Below are 26,312 nucleotides of genomic sequence, written 5' to 3'. Positions count from 1 at the left end.
CATTTGCATTAGAACGAGAACATAAACTTTTAAAATCAGTTATCAGTTAGACAGCGATGCAGAGAGAGAACAAAGAGATTAACTGTAATATATCATAATTATTTTCATTATATCCCTCAAAATCCTTAATAATTGGTTTAATATAATGTCGAATGAAAACAGAAGTCTGGAGTATATATGCAAAAACCTTCGAAACGTTGTTCGCTCTTCTACGTAAAATATTTTCTCAGCCCAAACGAGCCGTTTTTGCATATATATTTCTCTACAAGTGGGTTTTCTCGACATCACTGAGAAGTTTGGAAGGTATCTCACAATTATCGAGAAAAATCTCCAACAAATACAACAAAAAGAATGTACAAAAATAATACACAAACGCACACAAACAGGAACATTAAAATATATTTAAAAAAAAGAAAGAAAATGATATATGACACCTCAGAGTGTTCAACTTGATTCATTAATAACAGTAAGTTAAGATGGCGTCACGAAACACATCATTTTGTTGACAAGTTTAGAATGGTCTGAATTTTTTATTATAATTACCAAAGAGCAGGGTCAATGAACCGTTTTTTTAATGTATGATGTCACTCACGTAGTAAGGAGAAATAACTTACATCCACAGCATCTATCCACTGACGTACGTTTAAGAAGGAACGTTCATTAGTGCAGTCATACACCAACACTATACCATCAGCTTTACGGAAGTAAGATTGGGTTATACTGCGAAACCTGAAAACAAACGTATGTGAACAAAAAAAAAATGGTAGAGAAAGAAACCTGAGGCTGAACTACTAGTTAGTGTTTTTGTCAAGAACCAGTTTCATTACTAGATCTGAATGAAAAATATAACAAAATGTTAGAAAAAACAAAAAGTACAAAGCTACTATACTGATTTCAGTATTAGGCCTACAAGAGATAAGTAATAATAATATGTTTTAAAAAGTGCAAAGCGACAACTGGTTCCAGTAACATGCTCACACGACGTTAAAATATAATCTAAAAAAAACCTGCAAGGCACACCACCGGTTTGGTATTAAGCCTACTTCAGGTCAAATACTGCAGCCAGTGGCAATATTAAAAACACAGGTACATGTATATTGTTGTTTTGAATTAAGCACAGAGCTACACAATAGGCTATCTGTGCTCTGCCCACCACGGGTACCGCAACCCGGTTTTTAGCGTTGTAAGTTCGCAGACATACCAATGAGTCATTGGGGAGCACACATATATTATATTTAAATATCATATATTGCTGTAGACACTTTTAAAAAACAAATACATCTCTAAATTATTCAAAGTTACTCAAAGTTATCTCCAAAACTAGCATATATATATATATATTACTAATTCACGTTTATTTACTAGTTTCATTTATAATAGCTCCTTAACTGTTGTGACTCTGTGTATTTTTCCACAATTCAAGTAATTTTAAAAATTTCAATGTTTCAAATGATATTCTTTAATGAGATGAATCGGAAATTATCTGTTCAAATTTCCTGTAAATTTTCTTCCTTAGTTAATTCACAGAAGTTTTTACTTACACGTATTTTAACAGCACTATATTGAAATATTTGGTTGGGATAATTTTAACCTAGAACACAACAATAATGACAAAATTCCTTAAAGTTTTATAAAAGGAGACGTTGTACAAAAATCGTTCGAATTTACATGTTTATATTATTCGTCTTTGTCATTAAAAAGTATTCTAAAACAACTAAGGTTTGAGAGTAGACCTGATTATTATTTATTTAATTTTTTTTCAAATAAAGTAATGAAAACAAAAAAACAAAACAAATAAAATCGATCCATCGTTGTTTTCTTCTGCTGTTTTCAGCTCAAATACAAGACTATTTTTAGCTTAGTAAGAATAAAGTCTCGTAAATAACGTTACTGTATCTCATTAAAAAAACAAACTCCCAAGATGTCCATATAAATGTGAGCACGTTAAATGTTAGGATTTTTTCAACAATATATTTTTTTAAGTCTTTTAACAGCTGGTAGTTTGTTAAGTTATAATAAAAACTGAGATGTTTCAGTTCTTTCTCTGACTTTATTTTAACATGCAGCATTGAGTAACCAATGTTTTCAATAATTACTGTTGTTTCTTTTCTGGTATGTCTGAGAACACACAAAGGGCTTAAAGACAGTGATGGAACAATATGTATTTTATTCCGCCCTAACCTACATAATAACCTAACATTAAGATAATGGAATAAAATAACATACGTAATTACCTAACATTAAGATAAAGGAATAAAATAACCTACGTAATAATCCAATATTATGATAAAGGAATAAAATAACCTACGTAATAACCCAATATTAAGATAAAGGAATAAAATAACCTACATAATAACTCAACATTAAGACAAAGGAATAAAATAACCTACGTAATAACTCAACATCAAGATAAAGGAATAAAATAACCTACGTAATAACTCAACATTAAGATAAAGGAGTAAAATAACCTACATAATAACTCAACATTAAGATAAAGGAATAAAATAACCTACGTAATAACTCAACATTAAGATAAAGGAATAAAATAACCTACGTAATAACTCAACATTAAGATAAAGGAGTAAAATAACCTACATAATAACTCAACATTAAGATAAAGGAATAAAATAACCCACGTAATAACACAACATTAAGATAAAGGAATAAAATAACCTACATAATAACCTAATATTAAGATAAAGGAATAAAATAACCTACATAATAACACAACATTAAGATAAAGGAATAAAATAACCTACATAATAACCTAATATTAAGATAAAGGAATAAAATAACCTACATAATAACCCAACATTAAGATAAAGGAATAAAATAACCTACATAATAACTCAACATTAAGATAAAGGAGTAAAATAACCTACATAATAACTCAACATTAAGATATAGGAATAAAATAACCTACGTAATAACACAACATTAAGATAAAGGAATAAAATAACCTACATAATAACCTAATATTAAGATAAAGGAATAAAATAACCTACATAATAACCCAACATTACGATAAAGGAATAAAATAACCTACGTAATAACCCAACATTAAGATAAAGAAATAAAATAACCTACATAATAACCCAACATTAAAATAAAGGAATAAAATAACCTACATAATAACCCACCCAATATTAAGATAAAGGAATAAAATAACCTACATAATAACTCAACATTAAGATAAAGGAGTAAAATAACCTACATAATAACTCAACATTAAGATAAAGGAATAAAATAACCTACATAATAACCCAACATTAAGATAAAGGAATAAAATAACCTACATAATAACCCAACATTAAGATAAAGGAATAAAATAACCTACATAATAATCACCGAGGTTCTCGTGGGGCAAATTTTTCTCGTCCCAATCACATGCTATAATTGTCTCGTCCTGTCATAATTTAAAGCAACATCACTCAAATATTCACAACCTCTGACACTCTTTTGGTTGGACGTACACGTTCAATTTGTTTGTTTTATTACGTCCTCCCAACGTAATTAAAATTGTACTTACCGTTCCTGCCCTGCGGTGTCCCATAACTCTACTGCTATGTTTCTGCCATCGACTCTCAGATGTTTCATGAAAAAATCAACACCTGCAAAAAACATGACTTTTTTTACACTTTAAAAAATATGCTGTTACGTACTAGCTTGCTATTCTCACTATTCAAGTGCAGCTTGAAACAATAATGTGCATTATTTATTTATTGTAAACAATGTATTAGTTGAGTACGAACAATTTCTTTCATGAAATGGACGATCAGGAAAAAAATCCTTTAATAAACGAGTTTTATCATATGGTCAAATTCCTCCTCTCTCCAGTGGCTCAGTGGTAAGTATGTAATTATGGTGACTTGTAATGCTAAAATATGGGTTTGATATCCCTGGTGAGTACAGGAGAGATAGCCCATTGTATAGTTTTGTGCTTAGCTACACAAACATATTTCCTATTATGTGTTATTTTTATTTTGTTTTTCCTAAGCTATTTATTTGTTCTAAGTTGGTGTAAGGTTTCTCAGAAAGACGTCTGTGCTGAATCTAAAGATTAGCACATAGTCGTCTAGATTGGTTTGTTTTAAAGCTGAAGAGAATAAGAAGGTAAGTGTTAATAACACTTACCGCCAACTTTTCAGCAGCTCTTGTACGTACGGTCTCAAAGTGCACATTCCAGCGTTAGCCGGATAAACCACGAACTGTTTGCAGTTCTTGCACAAATTGTTAAAATTATCACTGTAATACTTACTCAATTAGTGCCCTTTTTACACTTAGCTATTAGTTTCTAAATGTATTTATAAATTCTAAAAATATAGTCTTATTACTAGACGCACTTCCACAGGGTCTCCAAACGTGTTTTCTTTCAAAAGTAAATAAAACCAAATTTAAGAGTAACGAGTATTTTTATTTCTTGCTTTTGAAGTTTGTATGTCATGCTGTGTTGTAGCCTACAGAGTGCATAATTCTTCAAAGGATTCTTGGCACGCGCACGTTTTAATGGTGAAACGACAACACAAATTGCAATGTTAAGCGTCTCTTATGTGACGCAATTTTAGTGTCTACTGACTGACAGATAACACGCTGCTGGATAGAGGTGTAAGTTTTTAAACAGTCGCCCCACCCCTCCAAGCCACCTTCGGCTACCGTTTAAGGAAATTAAACTGTTCAACGTATACTTTATCTGATATAACAACTTTTAGACCGTTTAGAGTAAAGCTCCTTTTAGGCATCTGAGATACGGTTGTCAGGTAGGTTAATGTGGTAAATATTGCGCAGTTTCTTATAAAGCCATATCTAACTAAGAAATACGAAACACTACTGTATCTGTAGTTTAGCATGCTTCGTAAGTCTTGTCTGAATTTATGTAGGCCGGTATTCGTACATTTACCATTAGAAGTTGTTGGTACTCAGTAATAATTATATAAAACGATAAGCTAACAAACCTAAAGTTGATGTGAGGTTTTCCACAAAGATTCCTTTGCTGAGTCTAATGATTAATGAAGACTTCCCAACAGCAACATCTCCGACAAACACTACTTTATACGTTCTATCTGGAGGACCTATAGGCTCAAATCTGTCATATTTATATGGTTTATGTGTTATATCTGGGGGGCCTATAGGTTCCAAACTGTCATGTTTATATGCTTTGTACCTTCTATCTGGAGGATCCTTAAGTTCCAGACTGTCATCTTTCTCTACTTCATACGTTCTATCTGGAGGACCCTTGAGTTTCAGATTGTCATCTTTATCTACTTCATAAGATCTGTCTGGAGGACCCTTGAGTTCCAGACTGTTATCTTTATCTATTTCATACGTTCTATTTAGAGAACCCTTGAATTCCAGACTGTCGTCTTTATCTACTTCATACGTTCTATTTAGAGAACCCTTAAATTCCAGACTGTCGTCTTTATCTACTTCATACGTTCTATTTAGAGGACCCTTGAATTCCAGACTGTCGTCTTTATCTACTTCATACGTTCTATTTAAAGAACCCTTAAATTCCAGACTGTCGTCTTTATCTACTTCATACGTTCTATTTAGAGGACCCTTGAGTTCCAGACTGTCGTCTTTATCTACTTCATACGTACTATCTGGAGGATCTTTAGATTCCAAACTGTCATGTTTATATATTTTGTATGTTTTACCTGGAGGACCATGAAGTTCCAAACTGTTGTTTTTATCTACTTTGCACATTCTGTCTGGATGATCCTTATACTCCAAATTGTCACTTCTATTTACTTTTTGCGTTCTATCTAGAGAACTCCTTGGTTCTAAACTGTAACCTTCCACAGCTCTCCATTTTTGTTGCTGATGACTGTTCTCTTGTGTGTGAGCAATCCGTTCTTCGTGAATATTCGCTTCTTCTATGCTCTCATTTAGGATTATCTTGTTAACGTCAGACTTTTTTGTAACTACTGTATTTTGTTGCTTGAAGCAAACTCGTGGTTGTGGATGAGAGGAGAGTTTTCTGGCTTGCCCTCGGTTCTTTTTCAAAGATAGACGAGGGGCGGGAACAGGGGCACCGTCTACAGTTGATATAGGAGTTGAATGTTTAGATGACAGTTGCCTAGTGTAACTGGAAAATACGAAACGTCTTTAACACTGAATAACACTTTGCTAATATTCGTTAGTTTCTGTTGTACAACTTCAAATCATTATTTCAACACACAAATATATATACACAAGTTTTAGTGACAAAATGTAAGTCACTATTAATAACTACTATAAACATAGGCAAGAGAGCATTTTAATATGTAATATCCAAGAAGTTTAAATGCACAAAAACATACTATTTTAACAAAGTCTATTTGACTAAAATAATGTTGATTAGATAAAAAAAATAAGGAAAAATAATAATTCCACAATAAAGCTTAAAATAAAAAAACCTTGTGTACAGGCAGTAAGCAAGCTTGAGTAACTTGGAGGAAATGTAATATTACGCTTATGTCGTTAGCAAATATATAAGTTATATAGATATATTGTATCGTATATAACCAGCACTCTTCACTGACTGTTATATACATACTTAGTAGGTAGGAAGCTCTTAGGAGCTGTTGACATAGCCAATCAGGACTGGTGAAGGTACACGTATGTGCACCGACGTGATCAACTCATAAGATAACTTTTCATATCAAGGTTTCTTTAACAATTATTGAAGTTATTTTTAGAAGCGAGGAAAACAAACAAAATATATTCATATCAGTATAAAAAAACTGAAACATTTATATCTATCATTCTTTATACGATAATAATTATTATTCACAAAATACTATAATACACTCCTTTTGTTTACATGATGCCTGTTTTAAAGAAGTAATAAAAAAACTTAGTATTGGTATAATAACAAGACCAGTTCTAGTTTGTACGAAGGTAACCTACAGAAAATTTTAAGTATCAAACGTTTTGGGGCTCTCCAACCAGTTTTCTGTTTATGTATATTAAACTTTTTGGGGGTTCTTTAACCAGTTTTCTGCTTATGTACATTAAATTTTAGAACGATATTCAACCAGTTTTCCTTTATAGGTAATATGAACCCTGATAAGTACAAAGTTACAAACACACACCCAGCAACTTGGAGATCCAACCCAAGCTGTCGTTTTATCTCCGTCACACGACGAAATGGTGATCCTTCTTCCGACTGTATGTCTGTACTGCTGTAACTTAGCGGATGTTCACGTTCTAGAATACCACTCTGAAATACATTATAACATTATTTTGATTTAGATTGTGCAAAGAATAGTGTTAAAATACTTTAACCAGGCATTACGTTATTATTATTTATGGTCTACAATTATTATATAGTTCACAATGCTTTCGAAGCTGCGAGACTTTGTAGTCTTAGCCAGTGACATTAAGATTGCTGCTAAAAAGAGTTATCTCATAATCACCTTTACTTTCGTATCATACTGAAACATACTCAGAATTTCTCTTCTAAATTTAGATTTAGAAACAGGTCTTCGTTCGGGAAGGCCACTCTTACGTCTTCCATATTGTGACTGGGTAGAGGTTGAAGATTCTCTTTTCACATCTGGCATCAAATTATTTTTCTGTTTTTCGTTTTCTTCAATAACATAGTCACTAAAATCATCGGTCTCGGTGGCGTCTCGTAGCGTTGAAAGTCCACTGTCTAAAGAAGTATATTTTCTAATTCGTATAGTTTCACAAGGGAGCAAAAATTTTAAAGTTTCAATAAGAATGTTTAGATTGTTTCTGGTAATTTTATAAGTGTATGGCATTGGGGATCTTATGCCATAAACGAAACGTGAAATATTTCAAATTTTTATTTTTCTTTAAAAAAACTTCAGTTGTTTTTTTTAACATTTTAAGCTAAGTCAAATTAACCCTGTCCAAACTAATGGCTCTTAAACGAATTAAATGAGCCCTGTCCAAACTAATGGCTTTAAATTGAATTTTATTAATAGTAACTAAATTATTTTTCAAGCACATGCGGAAACGCTCAACATAAATATTTTAAAATAAACTTTCTTGTAACAATGTACGAAAGAATGAAATAAACTGTACAACAAAAGGAATATTGAACTGCACTCTTCAAAAATTGTGTAGACAAGTACTCAAAGACAGTTTTATGTACACTAGTACTCAAAGACAGTTTTATGTGGACAAGTACTCAAAGACAGTTTTAAGTACACGAGTACTCAAAGACAATTTTATGTGGACAAGTACTCAAAGACAGTTTTATGTAGACTAGTACTCAAAGACAATTTTATGTGGACAAGTACTCAAAGACAGTTTTATGTAGACTAGTACTCAAAGACAATTTTATGTGGACAAGTACTCAAAGACAGTTTTAGAGAATGACATGCTAATTTAACAACAGTAATCAGTTGGTGTATCATGTAGGTGTTTCAACTCATATTTTTTGAAGTTCGAGTGATTTAGTTTTTTACATTTTATTATTTGCTTTATAATATTCTTAAATTAACTTGTATAAAAACGACTTGGATAAGATTGTTTGAATATAAACATTAGTTAACTGGCAAAAATATCACACTTAATTTCCCATGACATTATGACATAATGTCTCCTCATGACAAATATAATTAGAAAAAGTAAGTTAATAATTGTCATGAGAAGACATTAGTATCAGTCCTGGTATATTCTTCACACTAAACAGTTATCGTGTTAAGAAATATAGTAGTATAAAAGTAACGACCTATGACAAGTAAAATGAACTATAATTATGTTTTCCCAGCTTAGAAAAGACGTTCACTTACGTTTTGTTTCAACTGTTATCAAAAACGAAGCAGTATTCAAAGGTGAAGGCATTTGCTTTTTTTTTTTTTTGCACAAATAACTGTTGCCTCAGTAACTTTTGTACCAGCTCAACTACAGTTGTAATTTGTTCCGTAGTGTCTCGATTGTGTGTTAGTCAATGATTGTCCACGTACTCCATCAACAGAATGTTCATATAACAGATTTTTGTTCAGAAGTATCCTATAACACCTACCAATGTCATCCATAGAACAGTCCATGTTACAGTTGTCGTCATTGTTTAAACCAAAACGAGTCATTGACAAAGGTTGGGGGTCCTCAATATCTTCAACGAGAAAATATTCACCATTACTTTCTTCTCTATCCATCGACGACCTTTAAAAACAATAGTTTTTTTGTTTTGTTTTTGTAGCATGTCCATCCATAAACACCCGTTTACAACTAGCAATGATTTTAGTTATAAATATTTTGTGGGGAGTTTTCGAAAATTTTTACTCTAAAAATTGAGTACCGTATCAGATGTGTAAAAACAGCTTTAACGGATTTCTTTCTTTTTTTTGTTATTTTTTAAGACATTTCGGGCTTCGTGGCGAATCTAAAACGTTTCATTCGAAACTACACAAAAGACAACGTGGGGAAGGAACTTTAAAGTATTATAGATATTCTGGTAATCTTTCGAAGATTGTGTTTTAAAACTTTATATTAAAAAATTGTTGTTATCATAATATATATACGAACGTCTTTTCGACTTTACTATTTTAACAGACAAGAGGACTGCTTATGAGTAGTTCTATAGTGTTTAAAAACGTGTGAAAAACATTAGAATACCATTAAAAAAAAATAAAACTTACTGTTTTGATTTTACAAGTCTCATAGAAGGCATTTCAGCACATATGTAATCCTCAATGACTGAGCCCGTTTTACCAAGTTCTACGTGTGGTGTTTGCTAAGCAAGGTAATAAAAATATTTTCAGTTTCTCTACCAACTATCAAATTAACACAACAAACAAGCACGCGCACACACACATATATATATCTGTATATATACTGAATATAATAAATCAAATATTACTAAATTCATAGTCGAGCCCATACACACAATGTCTGAAAAGGATAATCTGTTAAAATTACAAGGGTTTAGGAGGGTCTCCCCCAGAAAATCAGTAAAAAAACTAGACGGTATGATATTAATACTGGAAACAATTTTTCATGAAATATAGCTCAAATAATTTCCTGGCTGCTCATGGAAAATCTACAAGCATTCAAAGCATTACATACCACAAGAAGTTGCGATATAACTATATAAACACAATTATTTTTACACCACAAAAATAAGGGGTTTAGTCAACCCTTTCGAGCCCCCCTCCCGCGTACTTTTCATGTTGGTTTATATTTCGCAAGTAGCTACAACTAAATTATAACTCGTAAACTGTTTATTACAACTAAAACAAACTGTAACAGCCCCATATGACACAAATAATTATTGTAATTTACCTTTAGTAGATATATGACTTTTTTTCTTTATTTTCTCTTATGTCCAGAATTATTGACGATGAACGAAGCTTTTGCAAACAGTTTAACTCAGAAACACGTGAAAATTTCCGTAATGAACTAGGCCTAATCTAATCACTTTATAAATCAAAACCATCAAGACTGCCGTTTGCCGTTTACAATACTAAACTGCTACCCAAGGTTACGACTTGGTACTATAAAATTCTGCTATTGTTACTTCATTAATTTAAATGTACTTGTATCATAAATTACTCAAATATTCTTTGCCGCAGGGTAATTTTTACATAGTAATCTGGCGCTTATTTGGGAGATAAGACTCACTTGAGTGGGTGATCAGTACAGTCACTAGACACCCAATAACATGGCTGGGCCCGTGATATTTACAGTCACTAGACACCCAATAACATGGCTGGGCCCATGATATTTACAGTCACTAGACACCCAATCACATGGCTGGGCCCGTGATATTTACAGTCACTAGACACCCAATCACATGGCTGGGCCCACGATATTTACAGTTACTAGACACCCAATCACATGGCTGAGCCCACGATATTTACAGTCACTAGACACCCAATCACATGGCTGGGCCCATGATATTTACATCCACAGATTTGAGGTTAACGTATTAATTAGTCGATCATTCATATGCTGAGCACACATCCACGTCTAACAATATTCTACAGATAATATCCCTTATGAAATGTGTTGACTTTATGGGTCACGTCCATCACAACCTTTGTCCAGCACAAGAACATATTATGGCGCGGCTGTAAGGATGTCTTGGGGGTATCATAAGAAGAAACCAATATTCTTTTGCTTCTCTTTTTTCTTTTTTTTCGGAGGAAAGAGGTCCACAAGTATGTCTTAATTTGACCCCTGACCTGAGGGGCCCAGGCACATTTGGCCCCTTTTCCCCACAGTGCTGCTCTTGTCTTTCTTTCTTAATATCCGCAAGTGTACATTAAATTTTCTTCTGAACAATATAAGTTCACAGGAACTGTTACCAAGTTATGCATATAGTCTTTATCTGTTTTTCAATTTCCACTGATGATGTCTTTCTCGACGACACACAAATCTGAAATCTTCAAATTTCATGTTCCTATTTGTATTTCGTAATTTTGAACGTCTAATAACCTCAGTTTCAATGCGTGTGTTTTTTCATCGAAAGAAGACGCTGTAAACTAAATTCACAATAATTTAGTTATATAATTCGATTTCTTATACTGAATTAGTTGATCTCGTCTTTGCACATGGTTTCGTCATTATTAGATATGCCATTTTGGTATCACCAATATAAGGATTTAATATTTCCAAACTGACTAATTCTCAGTGACCACATTGATTTAGTTGTTTGGTTTGAATTTCCCGCAATGCTACATGAGAGCTATATGCGCTAGCCGTCCCTAATTTTGCAGTTTAAGACTAAAGAGAAGGCAGCTAGTCATCACCACCCACTGTCAACTCTTGGGCTACTCTTTTACCAACGAATAGTGGGATTGCCCGTAACATTATAAAGCCCCCCCCCCCACAGCTGAAAGAGCGAACACGTTTAATGTGACGGGGATTCGAACTCGCGACCCTCAGATTACGAGTCGAGAGTCTTATCCACCTGGCCATGCCGGGCTTGATTTAGTTGTTGTATGCTCGGTCACAAATTGAGTTCCTTTAACAAAATGGGTTGCAGGTAAAACTTATTTATATTTTTAAAAGATCTTACTTTTTTGATCCACTTACTTTGCGACAAGGGGTTCTTTCTACATCTATAAAGTCTCCCAGAGTGTCGTTGGTGACCTGAAGTCTTTTGGTGTCAACACTGTTAAGAGGAACATATTTGGATATTGTAATGTATCTAATAACGTTGTTAATATCAAGTTCTTGACTGAAATAATCAAACATTTTTTTCTCAGATCAATATTAAATTATTAATATTGTGACGTCATAGCATGTAAATCTAAAGCAGTTCTTTCCCCTTCTACTGAAATAACGGAAAAGCAAAATATCCTACTAATCGAACTAATAACGTAGCCCCTATGTTAACTAAAGCAAGCCTCCTTTCAACTCTCTGGCTACCACCCCTTCACAAATAAAATTCGTCTTTGATTATAAGAAAATCAAAGTAATGATATTTTTAGTAAGGGGTCAATACTTTTTATGGTAACATGTCACCTGCTGCTGTCCTGAATGTATGTAACTTGCTTCCACAATATCACTAAAATAATATATAATAATAATATAGAAGAGGGATTCTGTTCATAAAAGTTTCTGGCAAACCTAATAATCGTGTTAGGAATACGTAACTCAAAAATGACGTCCAGTGCTTGTTCAATCCTATTTTACAATTTTATGCTAAATCGTTCATCTTCAAAATATCAAATATTATCAAACATTACCCTGATACAACTGGAGACTAATTAAAGACAAAACATTACAACACATAAATTTTGTTTTTATGTAATTTATACAAAGTAAGTCTGAAATATTAATTATTTCTTAAAAAGAGTGCAGACTGATTCTAAGTCTACAATAAACATTAATGACCTAAACATTTACACGCGAATAAAATAACAATACATTTCTTATCGCAGGCTCGGTGTCAGATTTTCTGTAGTCCTGGAGCAAAAACATATAATTAGGCTTAAGTCTTAATCCAGAATTACAGAACATAAGAAGATTACTATACACTGAAGGAAAGTAAGAACAAAATTAATTAAAAACAACAATTTTACAATAAATTAAGAGAAACAAATATTTGAAAGTTTGGACATGCTTTGTAATTGGTACATTGATCAGTGCGTGCTTTGTATTATCCTTCCCCTAGCAGCGATACTAACTTTTTATAAAGTCTGTTAACTGTTAAAAATTAAACTTTAAACATTGTTTATGTACCTTCTCAGCTCGCGACATTTCTCCTCATATATCCTCCTCAGCTGAACAATGTCATTCCTCATCAAGGCCACACTAGTCTGAGTGTCCATCAATGAAATTCGAACTCGACGGTTCTCATACAAAACATCTGCAAGCTTTGTAAAGACTTTTGACAGCTGGTCATCTTTGATAGGGTCCTTAACGAATTTCAGCCAAGAATCCACCTAGCAACGAATTCTAATAATTATGTGCATCTATCTAAACATTGCTAAATTACGGCCATATTAAACTAAAATTTATTTAATGCAGTTTGGATTAGAAAATTCATAAGCTGTATTCACTGGGAGTATAGTACTACATGAACGACGTTTCGGTCGTTTTGCTGAGGTGTTCATCAGGTCGAGCTGTGATGAAGGCCTCAACACAAGAGAGGCCGAAATGACGCCTATATCTTACTCTCCAGGTATACGTAGTTTATTAAAACTTAAAATGTAATACAAACCTTTCCACATGAAACTTCTTTAAAATAATTTGTTTATTACTGCTATATTTCAATTTCTACTAACGAAAACGTGTGTAATATCACTTGTTTATCCTTAGTTTTGGTCCTTTCAAACTGTTGGAAACTATTTTGGAACCTCATCATGCCTTTACATTTCATGTTACAATGTTCAGTCATGTACTCTCTGACGACCGTGCATCTTTACAATATTTTAGCAGCTTCGTTAATGCTGCAAAAGTCTCCTTCATTACGTGTTCAAAGCATACCCCTCTTGCATGAAACTAGTCCACCTAGTTTATGAGAACAGTGATTTCCTAATACCCTTCAACAGCCCAACTGTTAAGAAATTCCTAAATGACTTGACTAGTGAGTCTTCCTCTTCCTATACAATGGCATGAATACAACTAATATGTCGTGAAAGCAATTTGTAGACAAGTGAATTTTCCAAACAAAAAGCTTCTTTGATTTTGTTGCGACCTTTTTACCTACGGTACGTGGATAACTTTTGTCGCTGACATTTGTTTTATGAATTCTCACATATTACAAAAACGTCAAACTATGTTTATAACGACCAATTTATGACTTGTTGTTGATCTCTTTTGTGTTTTGGTGCTTGTTTTGGTGTTTCAAGTTGAGTCTTATTCCTTCGTTTTACAACTGCATAAGGTATGAGGATACCCCATATTGGAGATTCAAAGCCCCCTATCTGAGCGTTTATAAACGACCTGAGTGTATGAATATTTTGCATCTGAAAGAGCTGGTTTATTTCATTTCCAGAAACAATCACTTTTCTGTAGCATCACACTGTCTACAAAATGTCAAACACTGTAAAAATTTAAAATTGTCTTTTAACACCAAGTACCCCTCAGTAGCACAGCTTTATGTCTGTAGTCTTACAATACTAGAATCCGGAGTTCGATACCCGTGGTGGGCAGAGCACAGATAGATCATTGCGTTGCTTTGTGCTTAACTTCAAATTCACCGTCCAATTGATGAGTTCTAGTACTGACCTAAAATCCTCTTTGGCAATGACCCGTGGGAGACAGAAGATATATCTTACTTTAACGTGCCTCAGCTCTTGAATTCGAAATGTGAAAACTAAGAAAAAATGTTACAAAAACACATGTGCAGTTTACGTTATTTTCATTACACGCTTTAAGCCTGTTTTTTTTTCTGATACTTCACCAGTTTTGATTGTTTAAACCGTGACTTTTAATATAAAAAAAATTCTGATACAATCATTTCTATCGTGGCTCTATATGTGACTCGCTGATTTACTAAAACTTACTCGACCCTTTGTACATCACTTTCGAAAATACTGCCATTTACTAGTGTGCCTAGATTAAAGACTTATTTGACCAAGTACAATTCATTCTTGTTTTGGAGGTTGACATTTTCTTACCCCTAAGTTCCCTAACTTTTACATCTTCAGTTTGGAAGGATATGTCGCTAAAACATATGAAAATAGCATAAACACTCAGTTTTTTTACTTATGTGAATTGGATAGTAAATTAGTTATATATACCAAACGTGTAAATTTTATCTATATTTGTAAGAAACTATAAGAATACCGATTGATTTTGCTTTAAGTAAATAAGTTAAATTTCTTCACTGAATATTTATTTACACGGGAATGAAAGAATGGACAACATTGTTGCTACTAATTTATTATTCACAATACGAAGTTTGGTCTTATTCTTTTGAGTTGCCCTTGTCCAGTGTTACTAATGGGGTAGGATTATTCGAAACTAAGAGAATGACAAGTGGTTGAATGAATGAAATGGTTATTTTTAGTATTTTAAATAGGTTATTTTCTGAACAGTTCAAAAGAATAAATTAGCAGTATGGACGGAAAATATTCTTCAAATACCACTTTAATATAATTTATCCGTAGTGGGTAAAAGACAACTCAAGACATCATAAACATAACCTTAATAATATTTTATAAAATATTCTAAATGCTCTATTTTCTTTTTACCTGTTTCGTTCCCCACTGGGAGAGCGGTAAGTCGTCGGATTTAAAACGCTAAAATCAGAGGTTCGATTCCCCTCGGCAGAAACAGCAGATAGCCCGATGCGGTTTTGCTATAAGAAAACACATACACTTACCTGTTTATTTTCCCGAAGCTCTAAATGTTTTACTTGAGTATTATGCTCTTCTTCCAAACTATGTAAATGTCGCTTGTGTTCTTTCTTCCCACTTAATAATTCACCACATAAAGAAAAACATAAAGCGTTATCTCTTTACATTAACTCCACAGCTTACACTACATTATTTTCATCGATAATTGAAGCAAACTTGTGAAACATAAATTCAAACAAAACAAAAAAGAAACAGAAAAATAGTGTTAACAGCTATTTATACCTAACTGCTAAAAACCACTGTCTGATACAAGAGAATTCTCTACTTATCATGATTTTTAAAATTCAAGCGCAATGAAGTGTGGGACCAGGGTGTGTGTGAAGTAATTAAGGTTTATTGTTATGTGTGATAAACCCATTGAAGAAATTCAATATGGACACAACCAACAACCAGGAGAAGCTATTGAACACTAGTCTCCTCTCTCCTTCTTCCAAAATTTCAGAAAAGTTTTATTTTTTAATGCAAAGCTGCACAATCGGTTCTTTTCACGACTGGGAGTCGAATCCCGGATTTTAGCTCTGTAAGTCTGTAAACTTACCGCTGAATGATGAAGGGAGCATTTCCCTTGATCAAAAGGTTTTTGGTTTTTTTTCTCGGATTACACAAATATTTCCTGGCTTCGATACTTCTATCTATTTGATATTCATCTTTGTTATCAGTCAGTATCTAAACAAACATAATTTAATGTCTAGTTTTTTATTTGTTTTCAGGATTTTCGCGATAACATACTCAACGGCTCTCTGAGCTAGCCGTCCAAAACTTTGTAATGGTTAGACTAGAGAGGAGGTAACTGGTCAACATCATCTACCATCAAATCTTTAACAACGGATAGTGGAATTGACCGTCACGTATCTCGCCTCATTGTCTGAATGGGCAAGCATATTCGGGGAAAGGTTTTTTTCCTATGCCACACACATTGCGAGGTAATAGACATTATGATATATCGTAATCGTATGTCCTTTATAATTAGCGTTTCATTATAACTTTCCCAGAAATGGATTCGTCTTAATATCAGTTTAAAGCAGAGAATCACCTTATACAGTTATTCTTACTTCACAAAAAGTTGTCTTCCAGTGAATCCTGAAGACGTATAACGCTATAAGTCGAGTTTCGGTAACCTCGATGAAGAGAGATAGCTCAATGCACTTAACAATAAAAAAAAAACATAAAAAGAACGTTACTTACAAAGTAATACACCAACTTCCTTGTAACGACATTTCGGAATTTTATGTTTGTTTTTTTAATTTTGCGCAAAGCTACGCAAGGGCTCTTTGCGCTAGCTGTCCCTAATTTAGCAGTGAAAAACTAAAGGGAAGGCAGCTACTCATTACAACCCACCGCCAACTCTTGGGCTACTCTTTTATCAACGAATATTGGAATTGAATGTCACATTATAACGCCCTCACAGCTGAAATGGCGAGCATATTTTGTGCAACGGGGATTAGAACCCGCGACCCTCAGATTACAACTCGAGAGCTTTAATCACCTGGCCATGCCGGGGCGTCGGAATTTTAAGGGCATTTGCAAAATATTTGTCATAAGACATTAGTAATACGCATATTTGTTTGTTTGTTTTTGATAAAGATCCATCAACGAGGTGCAAAGTAATGATTTAAACATATAAGCAGAAACGTCCATAAAAACCGTAAAACTGAAAATTTGAATGTATCTCCCAATATACCCAACGAACTTCCCAAAATCAACTTGATGAAGATCCATTCACAAGATGAGGCAATACTAAAGAACACAAAACCTCCTATAAAAAAAAACCGCAAAATGGAAAACTGAAAATTTGTATACGCTCCCTCATGGAACTATAATGAACCTGCATACCAACTTTGATGAAGATCCATTCACACCTTAAAAAATAGTTACATGGACAGACTTTAGTATTATACTCATATAGGTTTAACTTCTGTGGGATTAATGATAATTATATTAACCACCCTATATTCCTCATATCCATCAATGATGATGCGTTTTGATCAATAAATCTATTAATTTTATATAAGTCGCGGTCCGGCCACTACTGTGTTTGATGTATTCTAGTCGGTCTGAAGAGCTTGAACTGAAGAGCTAAAAACATCGTCTGCAATCGATATAACAAATATAATATGATTAGAATACTGTTATGACGTACTCTTCTAATTCCTGATCGTCCCTGAAACTAAATACAAAATATAATTTGCTTTTTCTGCAAAGTGTACAAGCAGTTATAGAGCTGCAAACAATTAAACGCACTCGCAAAAAAACAAGTAACACTTGCTTGATTTATAAACTGTAAGTAAATTAACAAGATTGATATGTAATCAGAACTGTTTTTACTTCAAATAAAAATTACACAGCCATACAAAAATTCTGAGATGTCAAAGTGAACACGAAAACAAGTAACATTCAAGAAATCTGAAGTTATCTCTTCATCACGCTTCCATTTGATAAACTTATGCCTCATAACACCTTACAGTAAACAAGCTGATTTCCAGGAAATAGTTTTACCTTTTCCATATATTCTCTATTTTCGCATTTTCTTTCTGAAGTTTTTTAATACTTTCCAGTAAATCTCCAATCAGGGTGTCAAAATGTGTCACTAGGTTTGGGTTTACACTGGTGTGCAGCTCTGTAGACATAGCTAAGTGTTTTGCTTCACTAAAAAAAAATATTGGAACTATTTGTTTGACAATTTTATTATACTTTATTTAAACAATGGTATGTAAAAAATATAGCATTAACTGCATTTTTATGGAAGTAAAATAATACTCTTTGAAAAAATATAAATAACTAACTGTATTTTCATGGAATCAAAATAATACTCTTTGAAAAAAATATAAATAACTAACTGTATTTTCATGGAATCAAAATAATACTCTTTGAAAAAAATATAAATAACTAACTGTATTTTCATAGAATCAAAATAATACTCTTTGAAAAAAATATAAATAAGTAACTGTATTTTCATGGAACCAAAATAATACTCTTTGAAAAAAATATAACTAACTAACTATATTTTCATGGAATCAAAATAATACTCTTTGAAGAAAATATAAATAACATTAACTGTGTTTTTATGAAATCAAAATAATACTCTTTGAGTTTTACAGGGTAATCAGATCAGTTTGGCACAAATAACCAATGACTAATACAGTTCTGTTTAAATGTAAACAAGCTATGCAGAACTATGCATAGAAATAATAAAGTGGCAGTGTAATACAGCAGTTGCGCAGATGTTGAAACTTGGTGGAAAGATTTCCGAATGGATAAGCCAAGAGAATCGAACTGTGTACTTTTGTGAAAAATCTTAGACGACAATGTTGTATTATCTAAGGAGTTCCAACTATCGTAACAGCCTCAGGACTCAAATAAAGAAAGAAAAACTGTACATTTTCACAACCTTGAAAATCTTATATTATACTTTTCGCTTACGTCTCTTGTTCTATTTTGCCAGCGTGAGCCTAAAGTTTTCCTATACGAGCTCAAATGGAAGAAAACATGTTTCTTTTTTTATATAAATAAACCGTTCTCTGGCTTTATTCAACAAATTACAAAAAATATTCTGATTTAGTTTTCTTTTTTAGTCAACTAACTACATTTATTAATCGCTTTCATGGCAAATTCATATCATTTTTTTAATCGATTAAGTACATTTTTCATCGCTTTTATGGAAAATTCATAAATACGTTAAAAATAGAATCCAATAAAGAAATGCGTTATGTCAAAACATCACAATATTAGTATTGTTTTATTTGCATTCTTTTTCAGATAAATAACAATCACAATATTCTAATATCGTACATAATAATATATTTATCAGGAATAGATCTTTAACTGGCCTGTAACATTTGGGGAAGGGACGACACGAATATTGAATATTAAATCGAATGACACATGACTCATGTCATTCGAACACAGAGGTCACATGCGGATTATTTAGGCACAATGTTAATGTTTCCCTCCACCTGACCCCCCACTAGTGAAGCGGTATGTCTTCGGATTTACAACGCTAAAATCAGGGGTTCGATTCCCCTCGGTGGGCTCAGCAGATAGCCCGATGTGGCTTTGCCATAAGAAAACACAACACAAACACATTTCCCTCCACCTGTCTACAGTGTTTATATAGTCACAGTCAAGTTACGCATCGAGCAACATGAACGACTAGACCAAGCACGAGCTGCACTAATACATGTGTTTTGAAACAAAAGCTTTTTTTCTTTTCTTTTAGTGTCACTGTTGCTTTCAGCTGTGAACGTTTCTTCTCAGAGCTAGACGTGTAAATTTTTAATCTCTATTTTGGTTGTCAAATTTAATTTTTTATCATTCAACTATATAGATCACAATGTTTTAAAATCACGAAGTTTTAAAATTTATGCAACTCGTATCATTTCACTTGTTTGTGTACTTTTAATTGCAGCATTTATTATATTTTGGATGCTTCTTATAGAATTTCTGCGAATAACCAGCGATCCCTACTTTCCATTAAAACTTTAATTATTTTGTTCCTGTTTTCTCTTTAGTTTTTATATGTCCATGGAATGGATACATCTATAAACTTTTACTAAAACCATATCCTTGACAGTTACAACTTTTACCACAATTAAAACCACAATTACAGATAAGTGCATAAAATTACCAAAGTAGGTATTAAATTTTATAAATTTGTGATTGTGGTCTTAAGTCTTATTACATTGCGTTTTACAGCAAGATCTCTATTTCATTTTAAGATTCGTTATATTTAATACACTTTGTTTACTTTATATATATATGTGCTTTGTCTTTAGAAACTGTTACGTATCTATTCATCGATATGTTGCCCTATATGTTGGGTTGAAAAGATATTTAAGTATGTAAATGATATGTTTATCTGAATATCAAAAAGAAATAACCACAGACCAGCCAAGTAAGCTGGATAAATATTAAACCGATAGTCCGAGCCTTCTAGGGACTAGCCCCACTGACGTGATCAAGTAAGTAGGCAGGTAGCAGAGAAAGAGTTGTTGTTTCAGAAATTTTTGAATTGTTATACCAGAAATGTTAGCGACCTTTTTAGTTAGTATGTTATTAGTATATATAGTGTTTGACTGGGATAAAAGTGCTCAGTGGGAGAATATTTTAGGGTCCAACTATTCAAAAAATAATTCTATTTAGAAACTTTATTTATAACATAATATTAGTTTTTCCTTTGCAATTTTGGTATAACACAGAATTTCCATTATATTATAGTTGCAGACACATAATTACATGTAACGTTCCTGACATATGTATACATTGTGAATGAACTTTATTACTGTATGCACATGTAGGTTAGTTGAAACTAAAATACCATGTGATCTAGCCTAAAGGTGCTGTACTAAGTACTGAAATATCAACTGAATACATATACACTACTGTGTTCACAGTCCAGTTACAGCAAAACTTTGCTGCATGTAAAGAAAAATAGCAAATCTCCGTATCACAACACCAGTTGACACATAGATATCTTGCTCAGTGTTAATCAATAATAACGAATCCAAGCTGTCTGTCCAAGTATGTTCCTCAATCTATTTCTCAGGATTTTCAACTCGTGCGAAAGGTAAGCAAAGAATTACTTTGTATGATATGTATAAGTCAGAAAAAGAGCTACAGTACAGATTGTAGCTGCAGAAACCGAAAGATACATAGCAGACATTTGTTGTACGAGTCACTAGTACAAGTCACTTTTTCTATTGTGCTTAGATCAACATCTATGTTTGACACCTCAACATCTGTTGGATTTTCTTACAGCAAAATGCCTTTAAAGTGCTGAAAAATGCCAAATTCATCAAAGCATGCATTCTTTCTTCTGGTAATCCATGGGTAATATTTTTGGAGTCAAAATATGCAATTTGCCTCATTCGCTTCAAATCGACACCTACCTGAAGATGTCGCTGTATCCAGAGTGATGTTATAGACATTCACCCGAAATTCTGTGAGTGAACATTGGAAAACTTGTCGTGTTTTATCTTCTGCTGGCAATGATTCCAAGCTTTTATAATTCCCACATTGATCACAAGTAACTCACTTTGCATTCTTTCCTCAGTTTCTACTGATCACAAGTAACTCATTTTGCATTCTTTCCTCAGTTTCTACTGATCACAAGTAACTCACTTTGCATTCTTTCCTCAGTTTCTACTGATCACAAGTAACTCACTTTGCATTCTTTCCTCAGTTTCTACTGATCACAAGTAACTCACTTTGCATTCTTTCCTCAGTTTCTACTGATAACAAGTAACTCACTTTGCATTCTTTCCTCAGTTTCTACATTAACCAATATTTCATTAATGGATCTGGCAAAGGTAACTGCTTTTTTTTTAACGATTACTTTTTCAAATTATGACGCTGTTTGGTATGGAGCAATTAATTTTACTAATGATTCAAGTGTTTCATCATATAGTTTCTAATCCTTGTCTGTCTCTTTTTCTGGTGATTTCTCTTTCTCTTGAGAAGCCTTTTTTTCTTGTTTGTGTATTTCAACACTTGAGGCAGCAAAAGTAAGATCGAATGTTCCTTCAGATGTATTTGAAGAAGCACTAAGTGCTAACTTTATATGCTTTGCATCACCACCAGCGAGTTATAGGTGTTTATCTCCTTTTATCTCTTCTTTTCTTTCCTTCAGATTTGTGTTTATTACAATTTATTGTGTGGCAAGCACAGTAACTAACAATAATGTATAATATTGGTCAATATTAGGTCTATAATAATGAACTTTAGAAAAAAAAAAAACGGTTGCTGGCATTCAGCATTAGTTTTATTCACCTCACTTTAGAAAGCAATGAGCCTTATAATACAGGATTTGAATCAATGTTTAATTAAATCTATAACCAGTATACCTTACTATGCAGGTCCATAATTATATTATCAACTCATTTTATATGTAGCCTGCGAAAATATATAGGCCCTGAGTTCAAGCTACATAGGCTTAACTAGGCCCTTGAATATAACTTTATAGAAGCATGTTATTACTAAGTTTAGGTATTAGCCTTTTACTATTTTGCAACAAGAATTTACTAGTACATATCTACTAATATCATAACATCTTTCAAAATTATTTACAATACTACCTGCTCTGTGTTTTCTTTTAAGCATGTAATTAATTAAATTAACAGTTCATCATATAATATTATTTTCAGGACAATGGTTTGTTCCTATCATATGCAATACATAGGTTTAGCCCCATGGCCCAGTTTATTACACCTCCTATATAGGTCTAAGCTAAGCTATATTCAAAACCTACCTGTGTAAAATGTTACTGATTAGGCCTATATATATAGTGAGAGATACTTTTTACTTTTACACCCCAGGTTTGTTTAGATCTTGTATAATATAAAAATAAAGTATTAATTAATGCAACCATAACATTTCAGCCGAAGCATCTTAGATTCAAAATGATGCCATAATTCAAAATAATAGGCCTACAACTATTACAAATTTTAAATATTTTGATTCTCTCATCAGCCACCATGATAATACGTACATTTGTTGACTGAAGCTACTACAGACGAACTGTCTCTAACCGCCTGGTATTCCTTTACCTTTCTTGACTTTCTTACTCAAGAAACAGGTTTTAGTACTCACGCCCGTACACAAAAAAATAATAGCGCCCATTTACTATTGCTATGTTGCATATTCACACAATCAAATGACAAAGGTCTCTGCGAAATATTCCTAGTTAAATTTTCTTAATCTCACAGTCAGTGTGTGAGCCCAGCCACTGACTGAACTTCAGTACCATATCAAACCACACATTGTTAACACCTATAATTCACAATCAGGCGTACACTACAGAGAAAATAAACTCAGTAAAGTTGGCCAAAGGTAAAAGTTTATAATTTATTTTTAGAATAATGATACCGGTTTTATGAACCCAAAAATTAAAAACAAACTTTATTATGTCCCCAGACTAGTGAAGGTCTTTCATCCCTATTTACTGAAATATACCAGAACAAATTAATTCCCATTTTCTGAAGGAGGTCGAGCCATAAGGAGACCCAAGAGGAAAATTCCCCCTAGCTCACAATACAGTCTGACGCTAAGTATATATGCGCATAATATATCAAACAACCAATACTTTTAATACAATAATGAAATTGTTGCTTATATAATATTGGAAAAACATTTTTGTTTCGCGATGTGCAACCCCAACTTCGCGAAACTCTTATCCTGTGTGCATATAGATTTGCAATAGGGTCACGATTTTCCCGTTTCGCTTCTGTTTCCCGTCACGGTGAACTTTATTTTTCTCTAATGAATATACAGAAAATTGGGTAGCTGAATTTGCTATGCGTAATGGAGCAAAAAAGGCTATGAGGTTACACGCAGATTCAACATTTACGGAGTTGTGTGTGTGTGTGTTTTCCTATAACAAAACCACATCGGGCTAACTGCTATGTTCACCGACGGGAATCGAACCCCTGATTTTAGTGTTGTAAATCAGAAGACTTACCGCTGTCCCAGCGGAGGACTTTACGGAGTTTTGAAGTGGTGAATAGCGTCAGAAACAACTCTGTTTTATCAGTTTTTCAAGTACCTACCGAGTATTGAAGTGAAAAATTGTCATTAGTTGTCAGAAATTAAGAAAATCTTGGAAATTTTTTCTTGAAGCGGTGTTATTTGTTTAAAAATACACAGGGTGCAGATATGACGTCATGAATATGTCACAAATCTAATTGTTTTTCACGAATCATTGAATTACAGCGCAATGAATAGCGTCAGAGAAAGTTTTGTATTATCAGTTTTTCAAGCATCTACCGAGTATTGAAGTTAAAAACTGTCATTTGTAATATTCTTTACTTTATTTAATTTATATTGACTTCATTTTGATGTGAGCTATTATACCTTTACATTTATTATACCCTTCCAACTTATATCCTCCCTTAAATAAATTTTTATAAAGGAAAAAGTATTTTTCAAGACTTAAAAAAATTACCACCACCAAGTAAATGGTGTATGATAAGGTAAAGTGCGAGCTCTTGAAACTCTAGCTAAGTATTATTACCATTAATTAGCACGTTACTCACCAAAGGCTAAGTAAATGTATTTTGTCTCTACCATGTTTTTGTCTTTGAACAAGACAAAAAAAAGAATTTAGCATAGATTATTATAAAAGGCTGCAACTCTATCATAGCCACCATGCACTGTCATCTCTACCAATTCTTAACACCCCAAGTGAGAAGTGGTGCCACAGGTAATCTGCTGGTACTCTTAACGTGATATCTGCTAGTAGTCTTAACGCGATTAATAATACACTTGCAAATAACTGTTGCTTTCATCATTACTCGTGCAGAAAAAATGCATTCAGGGAAAATATATGACGGATATAATTAGATTTCGGAGAACTCCAGATCGTGATTAACTCATTAATATTGAAATGTGCAACTTAAAATGCTTAATTATTCGGCTTAAATTCAACCAACTGTTTCATTGCCTGTGATAATACGAAACTTTAAGAAAAATGTTACAAAAAGATAAATTATTTATTCTGTTTACTGTTCGACTTGAATTCCTCGCAAAGATACACGAGGGCTATCTGCGCTAGCCGTCTCTAATTTAGAAGTGTAAGACTAGAGGGAATGCAGCTAGTCATTACCACCCACCGCCAACTCTTGAGCGACTCTTTTACCAACGAATAGTGGGATTGACCTCTCATTATAACGCCCTCACGGCTGAAAGGGTGAGCATGTTTGGTGTGACGGGGATTCGAAATCGCGACCCTCAGATTACAAGTCAAGTGATTTAACCACTTGGCCATGGTGGGCCGAGTAATCAATAACGAAAGAAAAAGCAAACAAAAAATAGTATGCTTATTTGTTTGCTGTTTTCGCTCAACAAATCGAACCTTTCTTAAGTCAGTCCTAAAGGATTTGTAAATATAAATACAAGTCAGTGTATACGCATTAAAACGATTGTAATGATCTGCAAAGCAGTTAAATATGTCACAACCACTATATATCTCCGGAGGAAGGACATGTATCAAAACAACATTTTAACTTGTTTGGCGTCACGTAAATAATGCAGTGTCACATAAAATTGGTCGCTTTTGGAAATATACATATAAGAGCCTTTTTGATGCAAAATATTCATACATACAGATCATTGTTTGTTTGTTTGTTTTGGAATTTCGCACAAAAGCTACTAGAGGGCTATCTGTGCTAGCCGTCCCTAATTTAGCAGTGTAAGACTAGCGGGAAGGCAGCTAGTCATCACCACCCACCGCCAACTCTTGGGCTACTCTTTTATCAACGAAAAGTGGGATTGACCGTCACATTATAACGCCCCCACGGCTGGGAGGGCGAGCATGTTTAGCGCGACGCAGGCGCGAACCCTCGACCCTCGGATTACGAGTCGCGCACCTTACGCGCTTGGCCATGCCAGGCCTCCATACAGATCATAAAGATGTGTCCAGATCGCGAATTTAGAATTTCTAAGACGAAGATATTTCCGTTTGTATTTAACGGTATTAAAAAAATGGAGGAATATAAATCAAGTTACAGAGAGAAACTCTGTAACAAGTAGTATTTGAGTGGCAGTACGCAAAGT

General features: G+C 33.4%; 1 protein-coding gene across 4 annotated transcripts in view; it reads right to left on the bottom strand.

Annotated features, from left to right (window-relative positions):
* The window catches only part of LOC143248799 (uncharacterized), a 43,619-nt gene that overhangs the window by 12,047 nt on the left and 5,260 nt on the right, over nucleotides 1-26,312 (bottom strand). For all 4 annotated transcript variants that reach the window (XR_013027184.1, XR_013027183.1, XM_076497545.1 and 1 more), the window contains exons 3-13: nucleotides 18,264-18,413; nucleotides 15,734-15,824; nucleotides 13,144-13,346; nucleotides 11,992-12,070; nucleotides 9,594-9,688; nucleotides 8,978-9,117; nucleotides 7,398-7,636; nucleotides 7,074-7,201; nucleotides 4,953-6,085; nucleotides 3,530-3,611; nucleotides 615-729 (exon numbers count right to left, since the gene is read on the bottom strand). Coding sequence is in view for 2 of the 4 variants with exons in the window: in XM_076497545.1 (XP_076353660.1) it covers nucleotides 615-729; nucleotides 3,530-3,611; nucleotides 4,953-6,085; nucleotides 7,074-7,201; nucleotides 7,398-7,636; nucleotides 8,978-9,117; nucleotides 9,594-9,688; nucleotides 11,992-12,070; nucleotides 13,144-13,346; nucleotides 15,734-15,824; nucleotides 18,264-18,413 (2,455 nt within the window). In the remaining 2 variants the exon portion in view is untranslated. The remainder of the gene's footprint in view (nucleotides 1-614; nucleotides 730-3,529; nucleotides 3,612-4,952; nucleotides 6,086-7,073; nucleotides 7,202-7,397; nucleotides 7,637-8,977; nucleotides 9,118-9,593; nucleotides 9,689-11,991; nucleotides 12,071-13,143; nucleotides 13,347-15,733; nucleotides 15,825-18,263; nucleotides 18,414-26,312) is intronic.

The sequence above is a fragment of the Tachypleus tridentatus genome, chromosome 4 (genome assembly GCF_004210375.1).
Source record: "Tachypleus tridentatus isolate NWPU-2018 chromosome 4, ASM421037v1, whole genome shotgun sequence".
In the NCBI taxonomy this organism is placed as follows: domain Eukaryota; kingdom Metazoa; phylum Arthropoda; class Merostomata; order Xiphosura; family Limulidae; genus Tachypleus; species Tachypleus tridentatus.
This window is presented reverse-complemented; position numbering and strand designations above follow the sequence as displayed.